At 36.5% G+C, this 27,458-nt stretch overlaps 1 protein-coding gene across 1 annotated transcript in view; it reads right to left on the minus strand.

The window, feature by feature from the left end:
• Positions 1-8,871: 8,871 nt before the first annotated feature.
• LOC140146557 (uncharacterized) overlaps positions 8,872-27,458 on the minus strand; it is a 418,513-nt gene continuing 399,926 nt past the window's right edge. Inside the window, exons 6-13 of the mRNA XM_072168431.1 lie at positions 20,600-20,676; positions 19,909-20,022; positions 17,702-17,798; positions 16,835-17,003; positions 14,142-14,233; positions 13,592-13,759; positions 9,555-9,686; positions 8,872-8,995 (exon numbers count right to left, since the gene is read on the minus strand). Coding sequence (XP_072024532.1) covers positions 8,924-8,995; positions 9,555-9,686; positions 13,592-13,759; positions 14,142-14,233; positions 16,835-17,003; positions 17,702-17,798; positions 19,909-20,022; positions 20,600-20,676 — 921 coding nt within the window. The 3' untranslated portion in view covers positions 8,872-8,923. The remainder of the gene's footprint in view (positions 8,996-9,554; positions 9,687-13,591; positions 13,760-14,141; positions 14,234-16,834; positions 17,004-17,701; positions 17,799-19,908; positions 20,023-20,599; positions 20,677-27,458) is intronic.

Raw genomic sequence — 27,458 nt, forward strand, 5'->3', positions numbered from 1 at the left:
ATATTGTTGTAGTGTGTTTTCATACAAAACGTTTTAAAACGATTCATGACCTTTATATAACCTGACATTTTAATGTTATTAAAATGTTTTTACCTAAACCAAAACCCAAAATATAACTTATTTAAAACGTTTTAAAAACGTTTTTGTGTTTGCTGGTATGGTGTTGATGAAGTTGCTATCTACTGCTGATATGGTGTTGATGAAGTAGCTATCTACTGCTGATATGGTGTTGATGAAGTAGCTATCTACTGCTGATATGGTGTTGATGAAGTAGCTATCTACTGCTGATATGGTGTTGATGAAGTTGCTATCTACTGCTGATATGGTATTAATGAAGTAGCTAATATATCGGGTACTGCTGATATTGGTACTGATGAAGAAGCTATCTATACTGCTGATATGGTGTTGATGAAGTAGCAATGTAAAGCTGACATGGTATTGATAAAGTAGCTATCTACTGCTGATATGGTGTTAATGAAGTAGCTATCGGGTACTGCTGATCATATTGGTATTGATGAAATAGCTATCATCAGAAATAGCTAATGATGTGAATTTTTTTTAATTTGTACTTACCCAAGTTTGATGCTTACGAAGACTCCTTTTGTTCCCCCAAAACTACTGGAAAGGTGCAACAAAATACTAACACGTTTGCGTATTTTGCTCCTACGTTATTGTTCGGTAGAACTTTAACGCTAAATGATCTCCGGATTCACAAAATTGAAATCTGTGAAGAGTGGACAACTCACGCGTCTTGCCTTGATCAAAAGATGAGCTGCGACTAATCATGATCCAAATGGTATCACAACTTGTTCTATGAAAATCACACCCTGTTTTTGACATGTTGTTTTGAGCATCAGTTGCTTGATAATAGATGGTTTTCCAGGGGGAGACACTTGCTTGAGGTGGCAATCTGAGAACAAATCTGGCTAAAAGTTACACTTTTGTACCAAGAAATCGCAACTTTCCTTTCACTTACAAAGTTTCCCTTTTTGTTATTGTTGCACAAAAATATTTAATTCTTTTTTCCCAAAATCGATACTTCCTCCAAATAAAAATCTAAATAAACAAACAAACAAACAAATAAATAAATAAATAAATAAATAAATAAATAAATAAATAAATAAATAAATAAATAAATAAATAAATAAATAAATAAATAAATAAATAAATAAATAAATAAATAAATAAATAAATAAATAAATAAATAAATAAACTAATTAACTAACTCATTAATTATCAATTATTTACGTCAATAAAATCTTATACGTTTGATAAATTATTTCAGCATATGCCCCTACCATGCATGTATGGTTATACCCCGGGTCCTGGCGGGTCCTGGTTAATTAAATAGAAGCCCATCCCATTTAGGTAATAAAAATTTTAATTTCCGATCATGAACCTTCATCCGGTGTTATTAAAATCATCTGGTGTTTACAAGAGTGGTTAACAAAACTCTTATAGTTGATCAAAATGATAGGATTACATGTAACTTTACCCTCGTAATATATAGGATTACAATGTTCCTTGGTTTCATTTAATTTGATTAATCGGCCGTTTCTGTCTTTCATGCCACATGTCACAGTGGAAATTGACCAATAATGGCAACATTTTCCAAAAACGCCTGCCATTTCACAACAGTTTTATAATATCACGTCAAGTTCCCCAAAGCTGCGCAACATTGTCTTGACCGCATTGGAAAATTTTGGACATCTTTGTGAAATCCGCGGCTACTTGACGCAGTTTGGGCGCAGGGTGAAGCAATTTTGAAAACTTTTGAGTGTCGTTTCAGCAACTTGACGCAATTAAAAAAAATGTTAAGCAATTTTGTGAAACTTTGAAAGACTTTACGCGATTTCGAGAAACTTTAAAGCAAGTTTGTGAAACTTACCACGATTTCGAGAAAGTTTTAAGCAAGTTTGTGAAACCTTGAGCAACTTTATACTACTGTACTTGACAATTTGTGACCACTTTCGGCGATTTCCCCTGTGACATGAGGCCTTCCTTCCTCGTCAAGTTATTGTTTGTTGTTTGCCCTTTGTTTTACCCAATTAATATAGCTGTTGTGCAGTTTATCAATTTAGCCGAGCAGAGTTTTTAGTTTTTTTTTTTAACTTTTACTGCCAGTTAGTTATATGTGACGTGGTATATCGAAAGGAGACACTTTTGGGCAGGATCGTAAATGTAGAAATAGCCAAAAATCTGCCCGGGTGATTTTTTACACAATTTGGGTTTATTGCAAATTTGTGATGTTAATAATGTTTAAAATATTGTCTGATAGTTTCAGATCGGAATATAACTGGCATCTTGTATTTTTGAGACATTTTCAAAGTAATTCCTACTCTCAACATTGTCAATAATATTTTTAAAGGCCTATACTGTATCTCAATTTCCAATTTATAAAACCATAACTTACGAACTTAATATCTTCGCTTATTAATGTCCGATTTCATTGGGGAAAACGGCGTTGTGGAGCAAAATATCTCTATATTTAAGATATGTATACAAAACACTCAAAATTGATAACCTGCCCAAAATTGTCTCTTTTTGATATGTCACGTCACATATACTCGATAGGCTGCGCGATTTCCATAAAGAACAGATTCTTATTTTGTTTTCCACAACATTATTAGTTTCCACTGATCACGTGCCCCCTTTTAATTTCGAGTCAAACATTGAGGTAAAACAAAGAAAATCACAATTTCATTCTAGCGCCTGTAATTACCGTCAATGTGTGTAGTAGCTCGTGATCGTTATTGAGCGGAACTCCGCGCAGTTGGGACGTCATATTGTATTTTAGTGCACCATCATTGGACATTAATATCGTGCAAAAAGGAGCAGTGGTATTGATGAAGTAGCTATCTACTACTGATATGGTATTGATGAAGCAGCTATCTACTGCTGATATGGTGTTGATGAAATAGCTATCTATTGCGGATATGGTGTTGATGAAGTAGCTATCTACTGCTTATATGGCGCTAATGAAGTAGCGATCTACTTCTGATATGGCGTTGTTGAAGTAGCTATCTACTGCTGATATGATGTTAATGAAATAGCTATCTACTACTGATATTGTGTTGATGAAGTAGCTATCTACTGCTGATATGGCGTTGATGAAGTAGCTATCTACTGCTGATATGGTGTTGATGAAGTAGCTATCTACTGCTGATATGGTATTGATTCGATGAAGTAGCCATCTACTGCTGATATGATGTTAATGAAGTAGCTATCTACTGCTGATATGGTGTTGATGAAGTAGCTATCTACTGCTGATATGGTGTTGATGAAGTAGCTATCTACTGCTGATATGGTATTGATTCGATGAAGTAGCCATCTACTGCTGATATGATGTTAATGAAGTAGCTATCTACTGCTGATATGGTGTTGATGACGTAGCTATCTACTGGTGATATAGTGTTAATGAAGCAGCTATCTACTGCTTATATGGTGTTGATGACGTAGTTATCTGCTGCTGATATGGTGTTAATGAAGTAGCTATCTACTGCTGATATAGTGCTGATGAAGTAGCTATCTACTCCTGATATTGTGTTGATGACATAGCTATCTACTGCTAATATTGTGTTAATGAAGTAGCTATCTACTGCTGATATTGTGTTGATGAAGTAGCCATCTACTGCTGATATGGTGTTGAAGTAGCTACCTACTGCTGATATTGTGGTGATGAAGTAGCTACCAACTGCTGATATTGTGTTGATAAAGTAGCTACCTACTGCTGATATAGTGTTGATGAAGTAGCTACCTACTGCTGATATTGTGTTGATGAAGTAGCTATCTACTGCTGATATTGTGTTGATGATGTAGCTATCTACTGCTGATATGGTGTTGATGAAGTAGCTATCAACTGCTGATATGGTGTTGATGAAGTAGCTATCTACTGCTGATATTGTGTTGATGAAGTAGCTATCTACTGCTGATATTGTGTTGATGATGTAGCTATCTACTGCTGATATGATGTTGATGAAGTAGCTATCAACTGCTGATATGGTATTGATGAAGTAACTATCTACTGCTGATATGGTGTTAATGAAGTAGCTACTGCTGATATGGTGTTGATGAAGTAGCTATCTGCTGCTGATATGGTATTGATGAAGTAACTATCTACTGCTGATATGGTGTTAATGAAGTAGCTCTCTACTGCTAATATGGCACTGATGAAGTAGCTATCTACTGCTGATATGGTGTTGATGAAGTAGCTATCTGCTGCTGATATGGTATTGATGAAGTAACTATCTACTGCTGATATGGTGTTAATGAAGTAGCTCTCTACTGCTGATATGGCACTGATGAAGTAGATATCTAATGCTGATATGGTGTTGATGAAGTTGCTATCTACTGCTGATATGATGTTAATGAAGTAGCTATCTACTGCTGATATGGTGTTGATGAAGTAGCTATCTACTGCTGATATTGTGTTGATGAAGTAGCTATCTACTGCTGATATTGTGTTGATGATGTAGCTATCTACTGCTGATATGGTGTTGATGAAGTAGCTATCAACTGCTGATATGGTGTTGATGAAGTAGCTATCTACTGCTGATATTGTGTTGATGAAGTAGCTATCTACTGCTGATATTGTGTTGATGATGTAGCTATCTACTGCTGATATGATGTTGATGAAGTAGCTATCAACTGCTGATATGGTATTGATGAAGTAACTATCTACTGCTGATATGGTGTTAATGAAGTAGCTACTGCTGATATGGTGTTGATGAAGTAGCTATCTGCTGCTGATATGGTATTGATGAAGTAACTATCTACTGCTGATATGGTGTTAATGAAGTAGCTCTCTACTGCTGATATGGCACTGATGAAGTAGCTATCTACTGCTGATATGGTGTTGATGAAGTAGCTATCTGCTGCTGATATGGTATTGATGAAGTAACTATCTACTGCTGATATGGTGTTAATGAAGTAGCTCTCTACTGCTGATATGGCACTGATGAAGTAGATATCTAATGCTGATATGGTGTTGATGAAGTTGCTATCTACTGCTGATATGATGTTAATGAAGTAGCTATCTACTGCTGATATGGTGTTGATGAAGTAGCTATCTACTGCTGATATGGTGTTAATGAAGTAGCTATCTACTGCTGATATGGTGTTGATGAAGTAGCTATCTACTGCTGATATGGTGTTGATGAAGTAGCTATCTACTGCTGATATGATGTTAATGAAGTAGCTATCTACTGCTGATATGGTGTTGATGAAGTAGCTATCTACTGCTGATATGGTGTTGATGAAGTAGCTATCTACTGCTGATATGGTGTTGATGAAGTAGCTATCTACTGCTGATATGGTGTTGATGAAGTAGCTATCTACTGCTGATATGGTGTTGATGAAGTAGCTATCTACTGCTGATATGGTGTTGATGAAGTAGCTATCTACTGCTGATATGGTGTTGATGAAGTAGCTATCTACTGCTGATATGGTGTTGATGAAGTAGCTATCTACTGCTGATATGGTGTTGATGAAGTAGCTATCTACTGCTGATATGGTGTTGATGAAGTAGCTATCTACTGCTGATATGGTGTTGATGAAGTAGCTATCTACTGGTGATATGGTGTTGATGAAGTAGCTATCTACTGGTGATATGGTGTTGATGAAGTAGCTATCTACTGGTGATATGGTGTTGATGAAGTAGCTATCTACTGGTGATATGGTGTTGATGAAGTAGCTATCTACTGCTGATATGGTGTTGATGAAGTAGATATCTACTGCTGATATGGTGTTGATGAAGTAGCTATCTACTGCTGATATGGTATTGATGAAGTAACTACCTACTGCTGATATGGTGTTAATGAAGTAGCTATCTACTGCTGATATGGTGTTGATGAAGTAGCTATCTACTGCTGATATGGTATTGATGAAGTAGCTATCTACTGCTGATATGGTATTGATGAAGTAGCTATCTACTGCTGATATGGTGTTGATGAAGTAGCTATCTACTGCTGATATGGTGTTAATGAAGTAGCTATCTACTGCTGATATGGTATTGATGAAGTAGCTATCTACTGCTGATATGGTGTTGATGAAGTAGCTATCTACTGCTGATATGGTATTGATGAAGTAGCTATCTACTGCTGATATGGTGTTGATGAAGTAGCTATCTACTGCTGATATGGTGTTGATGAAGTAGCTATCTACTGCTGATATGGTGTTGATGAAGCTATCTACTGCTGATATGGTGTTGATGAAGTAGCTATCTACTGCTGATATGGTGTTGATGAAGTAGCTATCTACTGCTGATATGGTGTTGATGAAGTAGCTATCTACTGCTGATGATAGCTATCTACTGTGATTAATGAAGTAGCTATCTACTGCTGATATGGTGTTGATGAAGTAGCTATCTACTGCTGATATGGTATTGATGAAGTAGCTATCTACTGCTGATATGGTGTTGATGAAGTAGCTATCTACTGCTGATATGGTGTTGATGAAGTAGCTATCTACTGCTGATATGGTGTTGATGAAGTAGCTATCTACTGCTGATATGGTGTTAATGAAGTAGCTATCTACTGCTGATATGGTGTTGATGAAGTAGCTATCTACTGCTGATATGGTATTGATGAAGTAGCTATCTACTGCTGATATGGTGTTGATGAAGTAGCTATCTACTGCTGATATGGTGTTGATGAAGTAGCTATCTACTGCTGATATGGTGTTGATGAAGTAGCTATCTACTGCTGATATTGTGTTAATGAAGTAGCTATCTACTGCTGATATGGTGTTAATGAAGTAGCTATCTACTGCTGATATGGTGTTGATGAAGTAGCTATCTACTGCTGATATGGTGTTGATGAAGTAGCTATCTACTGCTGATATGGTGTTGATGAAGTAGCCTTTAGTGCATCGCCTGCATCCCTTCATGTGTTTGGCACTCTGTCATCTTCATAAAGCAAAAAAAAATGTTGTGTTGCCTTTTATGGGAAAATCAGGATGGCTAGTCGGTCAATTTTTATTTTTTTTGTAATTTTTTTTTACCTTCAGTTTTTAAAAATCCCCCCAAAATATTACATGCTGCTTCTTCCATGAGGGATATTTGTCAAGTTTGACTACTGGATAATTGTTAGTAAATAATCAATTTAGGACTAGTCTTTCAATAAAACATTAATTTTAAAGTAAAAATCATCATTCAAAAAACAAAAAACGACCCTGCTTTTTCAGGATTTTAGTGCTGGTCACTGAGGGCAACACATTTTTTGTCTAATAGTATGTAATACACATTTTTATGTTCAATGAAGGATAAGAGACAGTATACAATAATAAAATGCAAAATATAAACATTCATTTCATTTGCAATAATTATTTTCAGGAATTTTATTATTTCATATTTGAAATTCACATTAAAATGCTTTAAAAAGGTTTGAATTTTCTACCTTATATACATGTTATTAACATCATGATTATGTGTTAGAGTTAACACAATAGCAAAAGAATTAAGGTCCCACTTATATTCACCTCGACCTAAACAAAGACAGATATGTCATAATTAGAATCAGCAGCCAATAGCTGCAATTTTTTTTTATAGTTCAGATTTAAGACCTCATTCGTTGAAATCAGTCAAGAAATAAAGATTGCTACATATGCCCTATTGATTTGTACACAAAGCATTCTCAAGCAAGATAACTGGCGCTGTGCTTTCCATTGATTAGAACATTAAAATGCAACTTTTGATTTTGTTCCTTTTTGGGGTTTTCGATCACAGTTTCTTTAATTTGCAACTGATTGTAACAAATGACGTCTTAAATCAGAGCTAAAACTACACAGAAATTATGATTGAAAACTCAAAGAAAATTTACACAATTTGGCATAGCTTTAGAAAATATTGGAATAGTTTGATGATTGTTTGGTATTTTGAAGGGTAAAATGAGCAAATGTTAAGAAATCATACATCGCACCCTCAGCGCCATGGGCGTCAATATGGGGGGGGGGGGCAAGGGGATGTGTCCCCACCTTTTGTCAAAATGATCCATTTTTTGTTCTTTTCAGCCACTTTTTAACAATTTTGACCGGGTGCCCATACCCCCACCTTTCAAGCCGGATTGGCGCTAATGCTCAGTGCAACTTGCATATAATCGAAGGTAGTAACAGATAATCCAATAACGATAATCATCAATAAGCCATTTCCAGTCCCTTCATACACAGTCCCTGATTACAGCTACATGCAGAGAAATTCTGGAGATTGTGTGGCATATGTACAGCTACAAATTGAAAGGATTCAATCATGTTTCCCTGTTTTCATTACGGTTTAACTACAATGCTTCTACATCATCTGTGTGGTAAACCACAGTGCCATACATGAGTTGTTAACAGGTGGTGAACAACAGTGAAACTTGATTGAACCCCTTCAATGAAAACAAGCTAAAATTAGCCTAATTCACATGACTACATCATGAAGAGTGTCACTTTATAGTCATTGCCACTCAACATTACAAGAAGAGCTATGACTTCTGTTAATATCAGCAATAAAACTTCCAAATAAAATGGCAATGTTTAGCCACTTCCTCCAAAATAATGAATTCAACATGTAGCCTAAGTGTATATGCACAAAACTTCCAGGATGACAAATTTTACTTGATCATGTGTATGCATGCTTCCTTTATCCCCCAGGGCACTACCAGCTGAATTATCAGCCTCTAAAGATTGATTGGTTACAAAAAAGACTTGTATCATATATTGAGCCAATCAGAGATATGGTAAGAATAGCCAGTAGGACGGAAAAAAAAAAAAAAAAAAAAGAATAGCCAGTAGGGCTTTATGTTTAAAACTACTAAGCGATTTAAAAGCTATATTTAGATTGGTTACTCAGATGACTATTATATTGTAATTAACCAATCAGAAGAGCTGTATGAGATGCAGTAGTGCCCATGGGGTATATGCACAGGATGACATCCTAGAATTCTTTTCATCTTTTTTCTTCTGATGTGTTTAATCTCCATGTTGGATAATCTGTGGGATCATCTTGTTCACCGGAATCCTGTCAAGAAAAGATAACAAAAGAGTAAATTCGCTGACTTTTATGCACAAAGGGATGGCTTTAAAACCCAACCGTCAGTATATTCTAACAGCTTTTATGATTGGCTAAGTGTTTCTAAGAGTGAAAGAATCTGACCAATCCAACCAGGCCAAAGGAGGTCATTGTTAAAATTGAGTTAGTATTATCATCACCTTGTATGCTATTGTTGAATCCTTTACATCCCTAGCATATATCTGGTTCCAAAGTTATCAGCTTTTACTAGTTTCTTATGTATGTATTTTTTTTTGCTGCCTATTTTTTCTCTGTGCAAGATTTAAGAAAAGTCTCCTACAGAGGGAGTATATGTTTCAAATGGAATGGAATTGACTAGGGTTCTTTATTTTGAAATCCATACTCCCCTACATAAGCTTTATCTAAATTATCCCCAACTGGAGCGAGTATTTCAAATGAAAGTTACCCAATTGTCTACAATGTATTCTATTTAAAACCCACACTCCCTATGTGAAGTTAAATCTTCCCCAATGGTATAGTGTATATTTCAAATGGAACAGCCAAATACCTGTTGCTCCGTGTCTTGATAGAAGTATGTTTCCAGTAACTCATTAGCTTGTTGTTGTACTGTCTGGTTGCCATGGTATTCCAGTGCTTCTAACCTAGCAACACCGTCATTCTCCTCAAAGATACGACTACCCTGGAGAAGCAAAACAATGAATTGTAATAAGCTCATTAATATTCATAAATATGCGGATAATATACACTCCCACCCTATTCATTGGCTGTTGCGTTTAGGCGGCACCTTGCACCTATATTTCTTTAGCACTGAACCACAAAAATTAACCCTAAATGGTGATGTATGAGGATCAAAAAGAGACCCCTAAACACCTCTGTAGTCAAAAAACGACCCCTAAACGTTGACGCCGCTGTATTCTCAAAATCCTACCCTTTTACGCTGTTTTTATTAATGAGCAAACGTAGAACTTTTATGACCAACTATACATCTATGTCATAATGAAACAGTGTTTGACAGGTTGGGCGGGTTAGTGCAGTGGTCTTCTCACTCGCTTCTCACCACTGTGGCCCGGGTTCAATTCCCTGCGGTGCCACATGTGAGTTTGGTTGTCGATCCATGCTCATCCTCGCAGGTTTTTCTCCGGGTGCTCCGGTTTTCCTCCTGCTTCTAAAATCGGATCTCTTCCCAAATCCCTGTCCCGTCATATATGGAGGCATCCCTTGAATTTAGTAGCCTCTGAGCACTATTGGGTTTAGCCTGGCTTCGGCCGAATGTTATAAATAAATAAAGGTTGCTGGTATGCCAAAGTGACAAAGTTACAAATGCCAAATTTGTATACTGGGAATGTCCTCAGTGTATGTTACCAAACGTTTCTAGTTCATTTTTCTCACTCTCAGACTTGAATGTATCAAACAGTTTTTCAATCTTAGATTCAGATGATGATGTCTTCATACCCAGTGAATTTACATCATCAAGTCCCAAACCTGTCAAATTAGATGGTAAACATGGCAAACCAAAGACTGGTAAGAAACCTCAATCAATCAAGATCATGCTTGTTAACTGTCGCAGTCTGAAAAGTGAAAGAAAGCGGCACGATTTTCAAGAGCTTATTGAAACACATAAGCCCGATGTTATATGTGGCCAAGAATCTCATATAGACAATTCCTTTACCAATGGTGAGATTTTCCCCCCTGGATACAATGTATCCCGTAAAGATAGAAACATCAATGGTGGGGGTGTGTTCGTTGCAATATCTGACAAACATGTTGCAAGCACTGAATATTTCCTTGATACTGATTGCGAAATTGTCTGGTGTAAAATTAGCATTGTTGGATCAAAACCGTTGTTTATAGCATCTTTCTATAGACCAACAAATGAATCTACTGATGCTTTAATGGCTCTCAATCAATCCCTCAGGTTACTTCCAAATAATGGAGCACTCCCCAATGTGATTCTTGGTGGAGATATAAATCTTCCTGATATAGATTGGGATAACTATACTGTGAAACCAAATCCCCAGTATGGCCATAGAGTAAACCGGTTATTTCTCGATATAGCAGAAGAGCATGGGTTACAACAAAATGTTCACGAACCAACACGTTTGGACAACATTCTTGATCTTCTCCTTACAACATACCCAGACCTTATAGAAAAGCGTGCAGGTGTCCTCAGGAATGAGTGACCATTCTGTTGTTACGGCAGAGGTTAATGTTAATCCTAGACCGAACAAAAAACCTCCCGTAAGGTCTTCTTGTTTAGAAAGATGAATGTTACCCAAATGAAATTGGGCGAGTGGCTTTCAAAGATCAATATCTTAGTCAGAGTGTAGACGTAAATCACATCGGCGTGAATTGGGAAACCTTTAAAACAAATGTCACAGAAATGATAACCGACAACGTCCCAGCAAAAACGATCAAAGACAAATGGGACGTTCCATGGATGACTCGGGTATAAAGAAGTTAATTCGAAAGAAACACCGTGTTTATAATATAACTAAGAAATACAACACCTATGAAAACCAAACCAAATTCAAATATCTTCGCAAACTTGTGCAAAGAAAAATGCAGAGCGCCAAAAATGACTACTTAATGAGTCTCCTATCAAGACCAGACCAATCTGGTAAATCTGACGGCCAAACAACGCCCGTCAATGATGGCAATGTTTGCGTCACAAAGAAGTTCTGGAGTTACATCAAATCAATGAAAACAAATGGTTCTGGTGTAAGTTCACTTATGGTGAATAACAAAGAAATATCAAATGCTAAGGGTAAAGCTGGAGCATTAAGCGATCAGTACTGTAGTGTTTTTACGATTGAAGATGTTTCAAATATTCCATCAATGCCCAGAATTCAGTACCCAACAATTGACGAACTTAGTATTGATGTAGATGGTGTAGAAAAGTTGCTGAAAAATATCAATATTAAAAAAGCCAATGGTCCAGATGGAATACCATCTCAAATTTTAAGAGACCTAAGTGAAGAACTGGCACCGGTCGTAACCAAATTATTTGCACAATCCTTAAATTCAGGTCAACTTCCCACTGATTGGCTCACGGCCAACATCACTGCTATATTCAAAAAGGGTAGAAAGAGTGATCCAGCTAATTATAGGCCAGTGTCACTGACATCTGTATCGTGTAAGTTATTAGAGCATGTAATATACAAACATATAATGAACCACCTTGAAAAATATGAAATATTATCTTCTTTTCAGCACGGATTTCGATCCAATCACTCATGTGATTCACAACTCCTAATTACAGTAGAAGACCTCGCCAGAAATCTCGACCATGGCTTACAGACTGACGTTCTTATTCTAGACTTCCAGAAAGCCTTCGACAAGGTGCCCCATCAACGATTAATACAAAAACTGCATTTCTATGGTGTCCGTGGTAAGATCTTGGACTGGATAACGCAGTGGTTAACATCAAGGACACAGCGTGTTGTTGTTGATGGGGAAATATCCAAACCTGTCCATGTAAAATCGAGGCGTTCCTCAAGGGACAGTCTTAGGACCCCTTATGTTCCTCGTTTATATCAATGATATCTCCGATAATGTTAGCACCCAAACAAACATCAGACTTTTCGCAGAGATGACTGTGTACTCTATCGAGTCATAAAATCAAACATCGACACAGAACATCTGCAAAAAGATCTTAAGTCTCTCACTGACTGGGCTGCCGCTTGGCAAATGTCTTTCAACACGGCTAAATGCAACATTCTCCGCGTCACCACAAAAAGGAACCCAATCATTCATGACTACAAAATGGAAAATGACTTTCTGGACAGCGTCCGACATCATCCATACCTTGGTATTGAATTAACCCATAACCTCAAATGGTCTGAACATATTAACAACATAACTCTGAAAGCTAACAAAGCCCTCTGGTTTATTCGTCGCAACTTATTTAGATGCCCACCATCAATTAAACAGCAGATGTACTTTGCACTGGTAAGACCAATTCTCGAGTACGCGAGTGTAGTTTGGGATCCTCACACTGCAGCGGATATTAATAAAATAGAGATGGTGCAAAGAAGGGCAGCGCGATTTGTAAATAATAACTACAATAGAACAGAGGCACAGTTACCAACTTGTTAGAGCAGTTAAACTGGACATCACTCCAACAACGAAGGAAACATCACGTTTAATCACCATGTTCAAAATTCAAACTCAAAACATTGCCGTCCCCATACCGGATTATATACAAACACCAAGGGCATCACATACTCGCCAATATCATCCTCTTAAATTCCGTGTCATGGCTCCCAAAACAAACGTATATAAGTTCAGCTTCTTCCCGCGCACCATACTGGACTGGAATTCATTACCCTCATCATTACTCGATTGTAACAAACTGGAATCATTTACATCTGGTCTTAAAAACAAAAGTGTTAATTAAGTAGTGCAGTTCTTTTTGTAAGTTTAAGTAGCTTTAAGTGTAATTTTATTATTTGTCAATTTTTGATCCGTGTCTGATGACCGGCGTCAGTATTGTTTTCTCAGTCAGATATTGCCTTGGCAACTTTACTGAGTATCCTAGTAGATGTAGATGTATGCCACATTTAAAACAAGTAACCTATGACTTACATTTTTGGTTTGTCTGAGTATCATTTCGGCAAACCCAAGAGCAAGACAGATGGTATCAGGGTCATGTGACTTGAGCATTGCTATGACTTCTGGGAAGGCTCCAAGATGGAGGATATCTTGACAGTATGCTGGACCTCTATACGCCAAGTTACATAAGCAAACCACAGCCTGAAAATGACAAAATAATTGAGATCATATTTTTACGACTAAAATAAATGAAAAATTATATTTTTATAATTTTTACAGGAGGTGGGGTTGGGGGGGGGGGGGCAAGAGTTCTGACCGTGGGTATTTTTCCCATCCTCCACCCTGGCCTGGCGCCACTGCTGTTGGTTTCAAGTTTCAAGAACCCCAAAATGGTTATTTCTTGCCTTTACATAACCTTTTTCATGTCCATAATTGTTCTTCCTAGTCTTTGCAAAATCATTTATAGTTCTTTGTAGAACTATTGAAGGTTCTACATACAGGACAGCTTAAGAACCATTTAGGTGCTACTTGGAATCTTTTTTCTAAGAGTATGCACTAAAGTAAAAAACATATTAAGACTTACTTCTCTTTTGATATCATAGGTAGAGTGTAGATGATGAACAATATTTGCTAGTACACCAAGCTTGACTACTTGCTCACAGACTCCTTCTGACTCTGGAAAACAAATGTCAAGATTCAGATTTGAAGTTCTGTAAACATTTGGTCGTCTATTATTTGCACTATTAGGCACCATTAATTTGAAAAGCTCCTCTGATGTTCAAAATCCAATGCAAATTGGATGTTATATTTAGTTTTAGATATAATTGATTTATGACTGAGTAATATTGCACATAATGAATTATAAATACAAAATTATTTGAGTCTTGTGTTCTTTATTTTATGCTGTTGGGGCATACAAATAGCCTGGCAACCTTTGCTACTAAAAAAACAGTGAAGAAATTTTGGAAACTATATCTGTTGACTGTAAATTACGGCCTTCTTTCATATATTTGGTAAAAAGTAAATATAAAATTGCTTTTTGACAATCCAGGCAATCCTAACACAAAGTTATTTTCTAATGTGTGTGGGAGCTGCAAACTTATAAATTAATGGGGCCTATTTATGTTAATACCATGCAAAAATCAAAGGCCTAGGGTGCTGTATTGATGACAAATCTGAGATGTTGAAATAAACCGTGGGCTACAAGGACTCAATCAGCCAATAAGATTGGGTAATACACACATTCATGATCTACTCCTGATTCCAGAATAATTACAGCACTATTTTTTTTTGATAAAAAAATATTATCACGTTACACGCAGAACACTAACAACCGCACATTTTATGAGTACACGCGGTATTGTTGGTCAAAACAGCCAAAAACTTGATTTTCATTATCTAGATAAAATATTATTGAAAAATAACACTTTGATGTTTTGCAAAAGTTCATTCTACAAATCATATGCTTTGAAAACTTGCTTGATTTGTTGTTGTTTTAAATGAGTTATGTGTGTTTTATAAGTGTTGTTGTTCCAGCCCTCTTTACAACATAACTCAGGAACCACAGGACTTACGCAAAAGTATATCTGTGATATTTGAATTCTTCTACACGCTCGCTATGAAATGATCAATGCAATTTTTGCCAAAGCTCGCTACCATTCGCAAGATGCTGTGAACTACCAAATCACAACAGTTTAAAATAGTTAAATCAAAGTTTGCACGGCGCATTATACAAATATTGACTGCTATGAGAGGCATGGTTAAAATTACAGGCCCAAGGTGATGCCGAGGGGCATAGTCATGGTTTTGAGATCACCGCGGGTCTATAATTTTAACCATGCCCCCCAAAAAAGCAGTCAATATTTGTTTTATATACCAAATCTTAAGATTCTTGTCATCTGTTTCAATGCAAACGGCACGGATTACAATTTGCGATTTCTGCATAGTTATAGCGTGCGAATACATTGATGCCTGCGTAATATCATTTTATGCTGAGAACAAAGCACACACAGAACTAATGCCTGGGAAATAGTTACTTTTGCAGGCATTGTCAAAATTATGCCTGCGCTTGTAACCAATCAGATGGCAGGAATCTTTAGATGAGGTATAAAAAGCAAAATAATCAGCAGGTACATTAAGTTGCCTCCATGAGCAACACACAAATGTGGTGGAGTTGGTACTCCTTGATTCTATCTCATTGGGCTATTCCAATTGAAATCCATACACCCTCTATGGAAGACATGACCTTAATCTCCCACATAGGGAGTGTGAATTTCAAACAGGTTACCTAATGTATGACTCCATTTGAAATCTACACCCCCTGTGTGGGAGAATAAGGTCATATCTTCCATAGGGGGTGTATGGATTTCAACTGGAATAGCCCAATGTGTGTCACAGACAGTGAACCATTTTGACATTTTCAGAAATCAAATATTTGAACATTTTTCTTCTTTGTACCAAATAATTCAGAATTTTCAGAGGTTACACAGAATATAAATGGTAATAACAGGTAAGGCAATAAATGCAGAATGGGCTATTCCATTTCAAATCCACACTCCCCCAGGCCCGTACGCAGGGGGGTTGCGGTCGCATCCCCCCCAAATTGGTCAAAGTATACAAAAAGTTTTTTACGCTTTTTTGGTCAAAAAAAGGTCAAAATTTTGGGAAGAAAGTCCACTTTTCACAAAATTACCCCCCACCCCCTGGAAAAAAGTATATTTTTTCAAAATCCGCACCCCCCAAATAAATCCTGCGTACGGGCCTGACTCCCCCTATGGAAGATTAAGCTAAAATCTTCCACAGAGGGAGTATGAGTTTTAAATATAATAAACAATTAGCTTGCGACCGCAAGCCGAAAGCTCACGTAAGTGAACATTTTTGTTGTGAGAACAGTCATAAATTCATCAATATAACAATTAGGTAACTTCCATTTGAAATACTCACTCTAGTTGAGGCGGGTAGAGCCATACTACAGAGGGAGTATGGGTTTCAAAATGATTAACGCTGACCAGTTACAGTTGAAAAACATACTCCCTCTGTGGGAGATATTTCTAAAATCTTCCACAGGGGTAGTATGAATTTTAAATGGAAGACTGTGGACGTCCACGGTTCGCTATGTGTGGTTTTTCACTTCATAAGTGTGGACTCAAAGTCCACGTTTGAAGGTGAAAACAAACGCAAATAAAAGCAAATTTTACCAAAACATGGCAAAATAATGTGTGACATGCAAACATGGCGGATCCCAACTCCTCCATTTGAATTCATTGGTGCAATTACCTGTCATGTTATTGAGTGCCCACAATGTTTCCTTCTGTACATGTCTATGTTCTGATTTCAACAAATGACTGATGACTGGTAGGAGGTGGCCATCTTGGATTGCCATGGTAACATATTCCTCTGGTCCACTGCAGATATTACCTAAACACCTCACAAGAGGTGTGATTGTCTAGCGGAAATAGGAGGAAATATATGGTGAATTAGGTTATTCTTTTCCAAGCTCAAACATACCTGTCATGCACATTTTTTTTTTGGGGGTTTGGGGGTGTGAGCCCCAGGGTAAAAAGCAGGGGCTGCCAAAGCGAAGGGCGGCGGAAGAATAAGGGAGGCAAAGCGAGGGGCGGGAAGAAGAAGGTGGCAAAAAGAATAAGTAAATTAAAAAGGGCGGACAAAATTGGAAATAGTATAAAAAATTGTGAAATTTGTACTCTACATTAAAATGTGTTGCTTTTAGGGCGCTAACGCCTATAATCCTTTTTTTTTTTTTTTGCTCTTCACTTTTTCAAATGACAAAAAAAAAATTAGGTCAACCTTTTCGGGCTGTTGAGGAAGGCGGCAAAATTGAATTTTCTTCAGCCCCCCGGGGTAGGAGCGGCCATGGTACGCCACTGCCTGTTGCATCCACAAATTATACTAGCGGGCATAATTAACATTTATAATTATATAGTGTTATTGTTTCATTTAAATAAAAAATGCAAGCACTGTGCAAATGTACAGGGTACAATAGAAAGAGCTATCAGTACCTATCAGGACCAAATCAGATGTTGTGCCTTATTCAATTTCCATTCTATTTCTGGCCATTTTTTTTCTTCTAACAAAATGTTTGTTGATTATAAAGTATGAACTGGGCTTAGAATGGGTACTTACTGGACCATTGTTGGGATGGTTGGTTGCCACATTGACAAGATTTGAAACTAAATTTGGGATGATCCCTAGTGACTCCAGCAGCGCCTCATGTTCACCACTGTACAGATTAAGAAAAAACCAGATAAAAATTAATAAGACTACTTTCATAAAATACCAAAATTAGCTTGAAGTATGATAGTTGCCACTTCACCAATTTTTGACCAATTTTTTTAAATAGTAACTACTATAACATTAACAATAGGTCTATTATGTAACAACAGCACAATTTTGTAACACATTAACCTTTTATATGACAATCACACCTAGCTTTGACTACATTTGCCGACAATCACATGGTTTTGACAACAACAGCTAATTTTTGCAGACAAAATTTTGTATTGGGGGGTGTCACACCCCCCATCTCTAGCGATGGCCCTGAATGGGTTCACCATCATGATCATACCACTATACAGTCAGTTGACAATCAGAATGAATAGTAATAATTTGGACCTCTCTCTCAACCTTAAATTGCATAGATATTTGGCGTCAATTTTCACTACTTCTGTTAAAGTTTGTACTGATGAGATACTTGCATTTAAATGGGCATTCTCCAATTTTTAATTTTCTTAAATATGTTAAAAGCACTCCCTGATCCGAATTACATTTTGACAGGGGTGTGCCGCTGGAACTCTGCAACCCCTACCTATATTTAGGGATTTTTTTAACCTAAAAATTTGACAGTTTTTGGCAATTTTATTTCTCAAATCTGGACCCATGTTTGATTTTTTACATAAAAAACAGGTGATTTCACAGTTTTTGACCAATTTTTTTCAAATCAGGACTCATGTCAAGGATTTGTTTCTTGAATTGGGACACATGTTTATTGATTTCTTGCAAAAAAGTGACCCATTAGAGCATCACATCCCTGTGTACCTCCTGGTCCCTGATAAGCATACCTAATATTAATAAGCACACCCTAATAAGTGCTACCCTAATAAGTGTCCCCCTAATAAACTGCCCCCAATAAGCACCCCTAATAAGCGCCTCCAAATAGTACCCTAATAAATGCAAACTGCAAAAGCCATTTGGTTCAAACCCCTCACAAGAACTGCTCTAGTTAATGAATCACCCCTATTGTGCTAGACCATTCCATGCTTTGGCAACTGCAGCAGGAAACTTGTAATCTCCAGCAATAGAGCTGAATTACTGAATATAATGCTGGTTTCATACTTTCCTGCAGCTTTGCCGCATTTTGCTTCACTGCGCAGTTGCACCAGAAACTCTAGCAGTGACCAGCCGCAAGGTGATATATCAATCACCCCACTGCTTTGGCCAAGCGGCAGCATCGCTGGGAGTTGAATGCAAGTCAACTCGGAGCTGTGCCGCTCTGACGAATGAGAACAAAATACGATTTTGGAGCAGTGTTGAGCGGCAAGTTGGCTTTCAGAGTCATGCCACTGCCGCTCAGCGGTGTGCCGCTCCGGTTGCAGACAAGTGCAATCGGCAAGATTAAGTGTCACTCAGCGGCAAGCGGCAGAAAGTATGAAACCACATATCTGTGATGAAACCAGCATTAGACAGGATATAAGACAGGAGGGTCATTTGAAGATCTGAGTGGGTGCACACAAACATAATATGAGAACATTTGAGCAATTATGCAGGTGATTGATCATGAAGTAAGTGTCACAAGAAACCAGTGTAACTTTGTAATTTAAGGGTGTGGCTTCAATTTGACAACCCACAGTATAATACATCCTACACTGTTCTGTAGGTGTTGCAAGGGGCTCATGTTATGAGATGACAGGTGTGTCCACTTATTAGCCCAATTGGGTGACTTCTGAAGATTTCACTGTGACTTGTGATAATTTCCTGTACCATTGAAACCAATGGTTAAGAAAAGAATTGGGTGACTTTTCAACATTGGCTCCGTCACTTTTGGTAGTTTAACCTGGGATTTGGGCTGAAATATTTTGGCAACCCTGGGTGTGTCAAAAGGATGTAACAAAGAGGTGAAATTAGTAATGCTTTATCTTTATTCTTTTTACTTTCTCTTTTCTTTGTTGTCTTGTTAATTGTTGTCGTTAGGCAGGAAAACCCTCCTATGTGTCATTGGCCCCTGAACATGTTTAAAGCAAAACCTCCTATGTAACCTATAGGTGGTTTTATTTTAAATATGTTCAAAGTTCCACAAGTGCAGGAAGTTTTTCCTACCCAATAACGTTGTTTACCTTGCTGTCAGGTAGGTGAGCACCCAGGAGACCTCAGAGAGTAAGTCCAAGTTGTCATGGCAACTGCTTAGTAGATGTAATAATTTGGGAGCGATACCAGCATCAATTAACAACCTGTAATCACAGCATAACAATATTTTACACAAAAGAAAATAAAACAACCAGTCAGCAGCAAATGCCTTGGGTTTTTGATATTGTAAAAAAAAACCTGCCTTTTCCAAATGCAACTTTGGACTTTTTCATTAATGAAGATGATGATGACGATGATGATAATAATGATGACAACAATGTTGATTACAACAATGATGTTGATGATGATGACAATGGGAATAAAGATGATGATGGTGATAGAAATGGTGATAATGATGGTGGTGATGATGATGATGATGATGATGATGATGATGATGATGATGATGATGATGATGATGATGATGATGATGATGATGATGATGATGATGATGATATCGATGATGACAATGATGATGATTATGAAGGAAACAATGACAACAGAATAGAATAAACACATAAACAATGGTGGTGAAAGGTGGCAATAGAACGATTATTACTCAAGAATTACCTTGCTGCTCTTATCTTTAGGAGGAAGTGAAGGACAAAGAAAAACAAAGAGGAAAATAAGTGAAGGAAGGAGGAAAAAATAATACAAAAGAAGGAAAAAGAGCTGAGTACTTACTTTGTATTGGCACCAGGTCCTCTTGCCAAATTTGACAGAGCAAACGCTGCTGACTGAACAACACTTGTTACGGGAGACTGTAAAATAGACAAATAAAAAATAATCACAAAAAATATAATTAATTATGGTCCAGAATAAGAATGTTATGATATTGAGGAAAATAACTATGTGGTCAAGAGAAGCTTTCAAACTCACTGTATTTTACTGTTTCCGCAAATGAGCAATCCAGCAAACACGAAAAATTTTCTTAAAACGTTAATTGAAAAAATTTATATGTCAGATTATAATATTATAAAGATCATGTTTACATAAATTTTAAAAACATCATTGTAAAATATTTTGGGCAAACATTTTTGCAAAATATTTTGTAAACAGTTAATTTGCATCATGTTTTCAAAAATATCTTATGAATGTTATTAAAATCTTTAAACCTGTAAAATGTTGTGTTTTTGCTGGAAACCTACTACAATTGTTGAAGGAACTAAAATGTGGATCAAAACATTGAAAGAGGTCTTGTTAGACAAACTTAATTTTTTGACCCTATCTGTAGAGTAAATCTCATCTACTTAATTATATTATCGGATATTAACCCCAATATTAACAAACCAAAGCAGAATAATCTTTCAAATCTGTTTCTTTCAACAATTCTTAAATACATCTTTTACACCAAGAACCTCAAGCTGTAATTTTAAAGACTTAATGAAAGGCTACAGGAGAAAACAAAGACAAAACATTTCAAATCAACTTGTGTTTTCTAACTAAAATATACCCCTTTAAGCTAACATATTTGAAGTTCTTACCAAATTTAAGGTCACATATTACCAACACAATAAGGCTAATGAATAGCGGTTTATTAAGGTTTATTAAGTGTCAAAACTTATATGGGATTAAGTGCTCTATGTGATTTGGTGCAACGAAACAATACATATTGTATGAGGTATACCAATGAGCATTCAGATGCAAAACATGATATAATAGCCAAGGCTGCCTTCTGTGTTTATTGCCACTGGTAATGAGACCATTCTTACACTTCCCACAATGCATTTCTTCCATTTCAATTTTCTGTACTGATTTTTTATCCAGTGCAACACAGATCTAGACCACATCCAGATCTTGTGAACTATGTTTATTTCTTGACTATCGACCTATGTTTAGCCAGTCTATTCTCAACATGAAAACAAATGGAACATGTACAAAGTAATAGGAGTGTTATTTGATGAAATGAGGTGATGTGTCATGTTGCAAAGGATTCTGGGAAGGGTAAGATGTCTTCTCTAATTCTGGCTTAAAGGGAATCTATGAGGGTCATTCAAAAAGTTCTGCCTGCCTCCATCCTTATAACTCGGCATCTGTAATTAGTAGCCCTTTCACATTTTCCATGATTATAAAATCTGGGTTCTTATCTAGCTCAAGCGAAAAATATTCTTTTAATATCCTTTTCCATTTGTTGTAGGCAAAGTAAAAAAAATGAATTTAGGATTCAGTACCAAGCAAATAGAGAAAATATGTACCTTCAAAGAAGACAATGAAATACCATTTGTCACTTCAGATGGCTTAAATTGAAGCTGATGTAAGGAAAAATATTTTAAACTATTCGGAATTACAAAAAATTATTCGCCATCATTTGTAGATGACATTCCAATGTATACTTATGCCAAGTTTGAAGAAGCTACCACACTCTACGAAATAAAGGTTCTAAAAAGGTTCTAAATTTGTCCTCTCAGGAGAATCCTTAGAGGTTCTCTAAAGAACCAAAAATGGTTCCGAAACCGTCAAAAATGGCCTCAAAAATGTGATACAGAACCATTTTTGGGAGGTTCAAGAGGGATGCATCTCCTGAGTAGACAAAAAAGGTTCTATTTAGAACCTTTATTTCTTAGAATGCATTTACAGAACCAAAGTTATAAGAGCGAAGGTAGAACTTATTGAATGACCCTCGTAGACCACCATAGAATAAATTTCAGACAATGAGGTCATTGCCCTTTATAAATCCATCAAAACAAAATTACTATTTGGGTTGAAATTTATTCCATTCCTTTATACACAATCACCCATGCACACTCATGAGATTACATCAATGACCAATTGATAACATGCATTGAATTCAATGGCAAATGATTGGGGTATTAAAAGTCAGTTTTTTGTATTTTTGAGTTTCGCTTTCTATGAGTATGAAAATTAAGGGTAAATAGTCACACATGAAATATGCTTTTATGGGTTTAGATTTTTTAAGAGCATTTTAAAAGTGCATTGCTCGTTTGTCAGTTAGATTTAATGATTTACACAATGATTTTGTACTTGAATTAATATGCAATCAAAAAAAATATTTTAGTTTTTCTAAATTTTTATGCTGAGTCTGCCCCTATATAACATTAAATGTTGACTTTGTCATAATGACATTTGCTTAAAAAGTTTTTCAGAGTAACGTAGCTTGCGACACCGGGGGGGGCACTCAACTTTGGAAGTGACAGGAATGTGCAGACAGCAGTTCGAAACTAGGAGTCTTTCAGTGAGAGCCTAGACACCAAATAAGGGGGTCTTTCGGTACCAAGGCCCCCAAAAGGGGGTCCTTTTGTGAGACTGGGGAAAATCTTACCAAAAAGCAGGGTCTTTCGGTGAGACTAGGAAGAATTATGGGTCAAAATATTTATATAATATTGAATGACTTTGAGTGTGATACAAGAATATATTGCACGAGATAGAAAAATATTGCATGAGTCGAAGACGAGTGCAATATTTTATATTCTTGTATCACACAAAAATATTAAGCCATTCAATATTATTATTATTATTTATATCAGGCTTTTGCTACACACTTAAAACTACGGGGTCAAAAAATGACCCAAACGGGGTCATTTTTGACCCCAGCATAGTTATCAACTAAACACCATACCACTAACGGGGTCATTTTGACCCCATGGGTCGGGGTCATTGCAATGACTACATATTTGGGTCAAATAGTAACCCCATTGGGGTCAAAATATTACCACATTTCGGGGTCAAATGAAATGACCCCTTCAAAAGGGTTGCCTTATTGGGTTACTTAATGACCTCATTTCGAGGTCAAATGAAATGACCCATTTGAAAGGGTTGTTTTATAGGGTTACTCAATAACCACATTTAGGGGTTGTTTGGATTTTTTTAGTAGGCCTATGGTCATGCTGGTCCCACCAGGACATAAGTGTGTTTCTGCACAGAGAAAGCATTACATAAACAGCAAACTGCAAAATGCATCTGTGTATCACACTCACACACAGTCAGTCATCGCCTATGACAGTTCACGTATTATAAGCTTACATGATATAAGCTTATATAAGAACTGCAGCCAAGACACCAGCCACGACAGCATGAAATTGGAATGAATCTGTGTGCATAGACAAGGGTCTATGCATCCTTGCAGTCTCACTTTTCAACTAACTTTTCATATTCCATCATGCAGACAAGCACACACGACAATCCGCTGAGCTGCACAATCAGAACAAATATGGCGCTGATGTGACCACGTGAGCCGATGCACACCGTGTGTGCAAATAGTTCCGAAATGCAAGTCATTATAAAGTTGACAAATTGTATAACTTCGGTCAAAAATTAGTTTTATTTATTAATCAACAAACATTAATTGCAGCTCATGTTTAAACTCATTTATGAATTGAGATTTTCAAAGCGGAAGATTGAAACTGATATCAATGCGCCGACGGTATCGGCAAAATGACCACTAAGTTTTTGACCACGTCCGTCGTGGCTAAAATGACCTCGTGAATGTGGTCAAATTAAAACAGTACAACCCCCCTTGAAGGGTCAAAACAACCCCAAACGTGGTCAATTCAAAATGACCACGGAAAATATAACCCCGTAGTTTTTAGTGTGTATGTGGTAAAATGAAAATTTAAGCTTACCTAGCCACCGGGTTCAACCAATGTGTATTGTAATGTAAGCTTACCTTTTACCTTCTTGGTTTCTGCTCTTTCTTTCGTAAAAGACAAATTCGGACTAATTTATATACAGGTTTATTTGTAGATGTGGGTTATATTTCCTAAGGTTATTCATCATCCAGAATTGCCACAAATAAAGTTTTGGTTTTACTTGTTTATAAAATCTCCCGTGAGCCGGTATGGCTGTATTGTCATGATTGTTGTATTGTGCATGACGCGTGTTGATAGTGCTGTCAGGTGCTGTGACCATGGTGACGCATGATGGCGTACGCGCTACGCAAGATTGCGCTACGCGTACAATATTAAAAACAATATTGTATTGCATCTGGGTATTTTGCAAAAACTATACAATATACAGTTTTGTTGTATCGTTTAAAAGCCTGATATAAATAATAATGTTATTTGATGGTTCTAAGGAATTGACAAATCTATTTTAAAAGCTTATTGGACAGAAGCAATTATATTGCCAAATGTTAACTTATAAAACATTTTATAAAAAAGTTATGCCTGAAATAAAGAAAATAACAAAACAAAATTGAATATCACTAAAAAAGAAAGTGGGCAGGGCCGATCAACTGGGTGTTTAATTTACTTGTTAAAGGCTTGTAAAAATGTGTAGGTCAATATTTGCAAAAATTTCATTCATTTTTTCCACTAAAATTTCTGATTATAGTTAATTTTGTGGAAAACTTTATAAAATATTGTCATAAATCTTACATCATTGTTTTAATTTTAAGATAGACCATAACAATATTATTTTATACAGTCTATATACACAGCTAAAGGGAAAAGGTCATATGACAGTCAAATCTAAAATATTTGACAAAATAACAAAAGACAACTATCAATGATTTTTTCCCTTAATTCTTTTAATTGTTAAGTCACCTAAGCAAAACAAATATGTCAACGAACTTGCTACTGTTGCATTCAATAAGTCACCATTCTCATCTCCATAGTCACATTACAATAATATACATTGGTTATCTGGTGGGAAAAGTGATTCTGTGCACAAACGGGTATGATATTCAAACCCCAGAAGGCACAATTCAATTAAGTATCCTAATGCCTATTGAACTGTGACTTGAACTATGAGAGCAACTTGAACACACTTGGCCGTTCCATACCACTTGTTTAATTCACCAAAAAGTCACACAAATTTCCGCTTGACAAGATATTTTGAACCGATGGACTGGTCCACTATTTGTGACATTTCTCATTGTATGCCAATTATAACTGGATAATAATAATCATTTGTCAATTATTATATGGGTAATAGTGGTAATATGATGGTCAATATTAGCCGCATTATGTGGACTCTTGAACATGTTGAACGCGTAGTCTACTCCCAATTCCGCAGAAAAATATAGCCCTAATTTTTTGGTATTAAAAAATATTATCCTGTTTTGCCAAATGAAACATAGCTCAATCCCAATTATTCGTTTAGTTCTAACTGGCAATTAAAGTTAAAGTTCACTATTTGGCCAATTTTATGAATTAAGAGCCAAAAACATGCATTTTTAGGGTGTTTTTCACATGCTGTAACAATCAAGTCTAAAGACTTGTACGAAGTCTAATTTCAATTCATGCATTCTAATTTTTGGAAAAGACATGTTTCATTACACAAAAACGTGAATTTCCACATAATACTCAAAGATTTTGAATACTTAGACTTTGATTTTTGTTACTCAATGCTCAGAAAAAATGCTAAAAATTAACATTTTGGGCTCTTTTTCAAGAAATTGATAAAATAGTGAACTTTTTCTTTTATCTCCAGTAGTACTAAATGAATGATTAGTATTGAGCCATGTTTCATTTAGCAGAACTTGATAATATATGATTAATCCAAAAAAAGTAGTGTTGTATTTTTCTGGAATGAAGGAATACTGCATTTTTGCTTCATCTTTTTGAGTTGCTGTTTTTGTTTAATCGTCAGGAAAAAAGTTTCAAAATGGACACACACAAAAAAGTGGGCCACTATGCAATAAAAAAGATATCCCGCATCCGCAAAGCACTTTGGGCTTTATCCACAGGAAGCTGAGACTTACTTTATTATTCTAATCAAGCAATGCAAAAATAAATTGACCCACTTTTCACCAGGGGTTAATATTATATGGGTTTATTTCAGACACCCACAATAATGTTATTGGCTGCTCATTTTTTCAATAATTCTTGGAATAGTTATTAAAAGCTTTTTAATATATGTGACGTGTCATGTCAAAAGGAGACACTTTTGGGCAGGTTATCAATTTGAAGGTTTTTACATATCTTAAATATAGAGATATTGTGCTCCACAATGCCGTTTTCCCCAATGAAATCGGACATTCCTAAGCGAAGATATAGAGTTCGTAAGTTATGGTATTGTCAAATTGGAAATTGAGATATCGGCCATTAAAAATATTATTGACAATGTTGAGTGTAGGAATTACCTTGAAAAATGTCTCAAAAATACAAGATGCCAGTTATATTCCGGTCTGAAACTATCAGACAATATTTTTAACATTAATAACATCACAAATTCGCAATAAACCCAAATTGTGAAAAAATCACCCCGGGCAGATTTTTGGCTATTTCTCCATTTACGATCCTGCCCCAAAGTGTCACCTTTTGACATGACACGTCACATATGAGCTTGGAACGGTCCATGGATTTCCCATGGATTAGCATGTGTCCCTCACAGACCAACCTGGGTAAACAAACAAACAAACAAAGCACGCAAGTCTCTACAGAATCACTGGAAGCCCCTTTAAACCTAACACCCTCTACAGGGATTTTGCATAAATGTGCTCTATTTGTTGCCAGCCCCACCAGCTGAAGGGGAGGCACCCAGCCTATATGAATCTGAAGGGTTCAGTGAGCAGGCTGAAGAGGAGGGTGGGTGAGTGTGCAAGCGTCGTGGATGTTGCAAGGGGCAGAAAAAGAGGGCATAC

Source organism: Amphiura filiformis, chromosome 2 (genome assembly GCF_039555335.1).
Source record: "Amphiura filiformis chromosome 2, Afil_fr2py, whole genome shotgun sequence".
NCBI lineage: Eukaryota > Metazoa > Echinodermata > Ophiuroidea > Amphilepidida > Amphiuridae > Amphiura > Amphiura filiformis.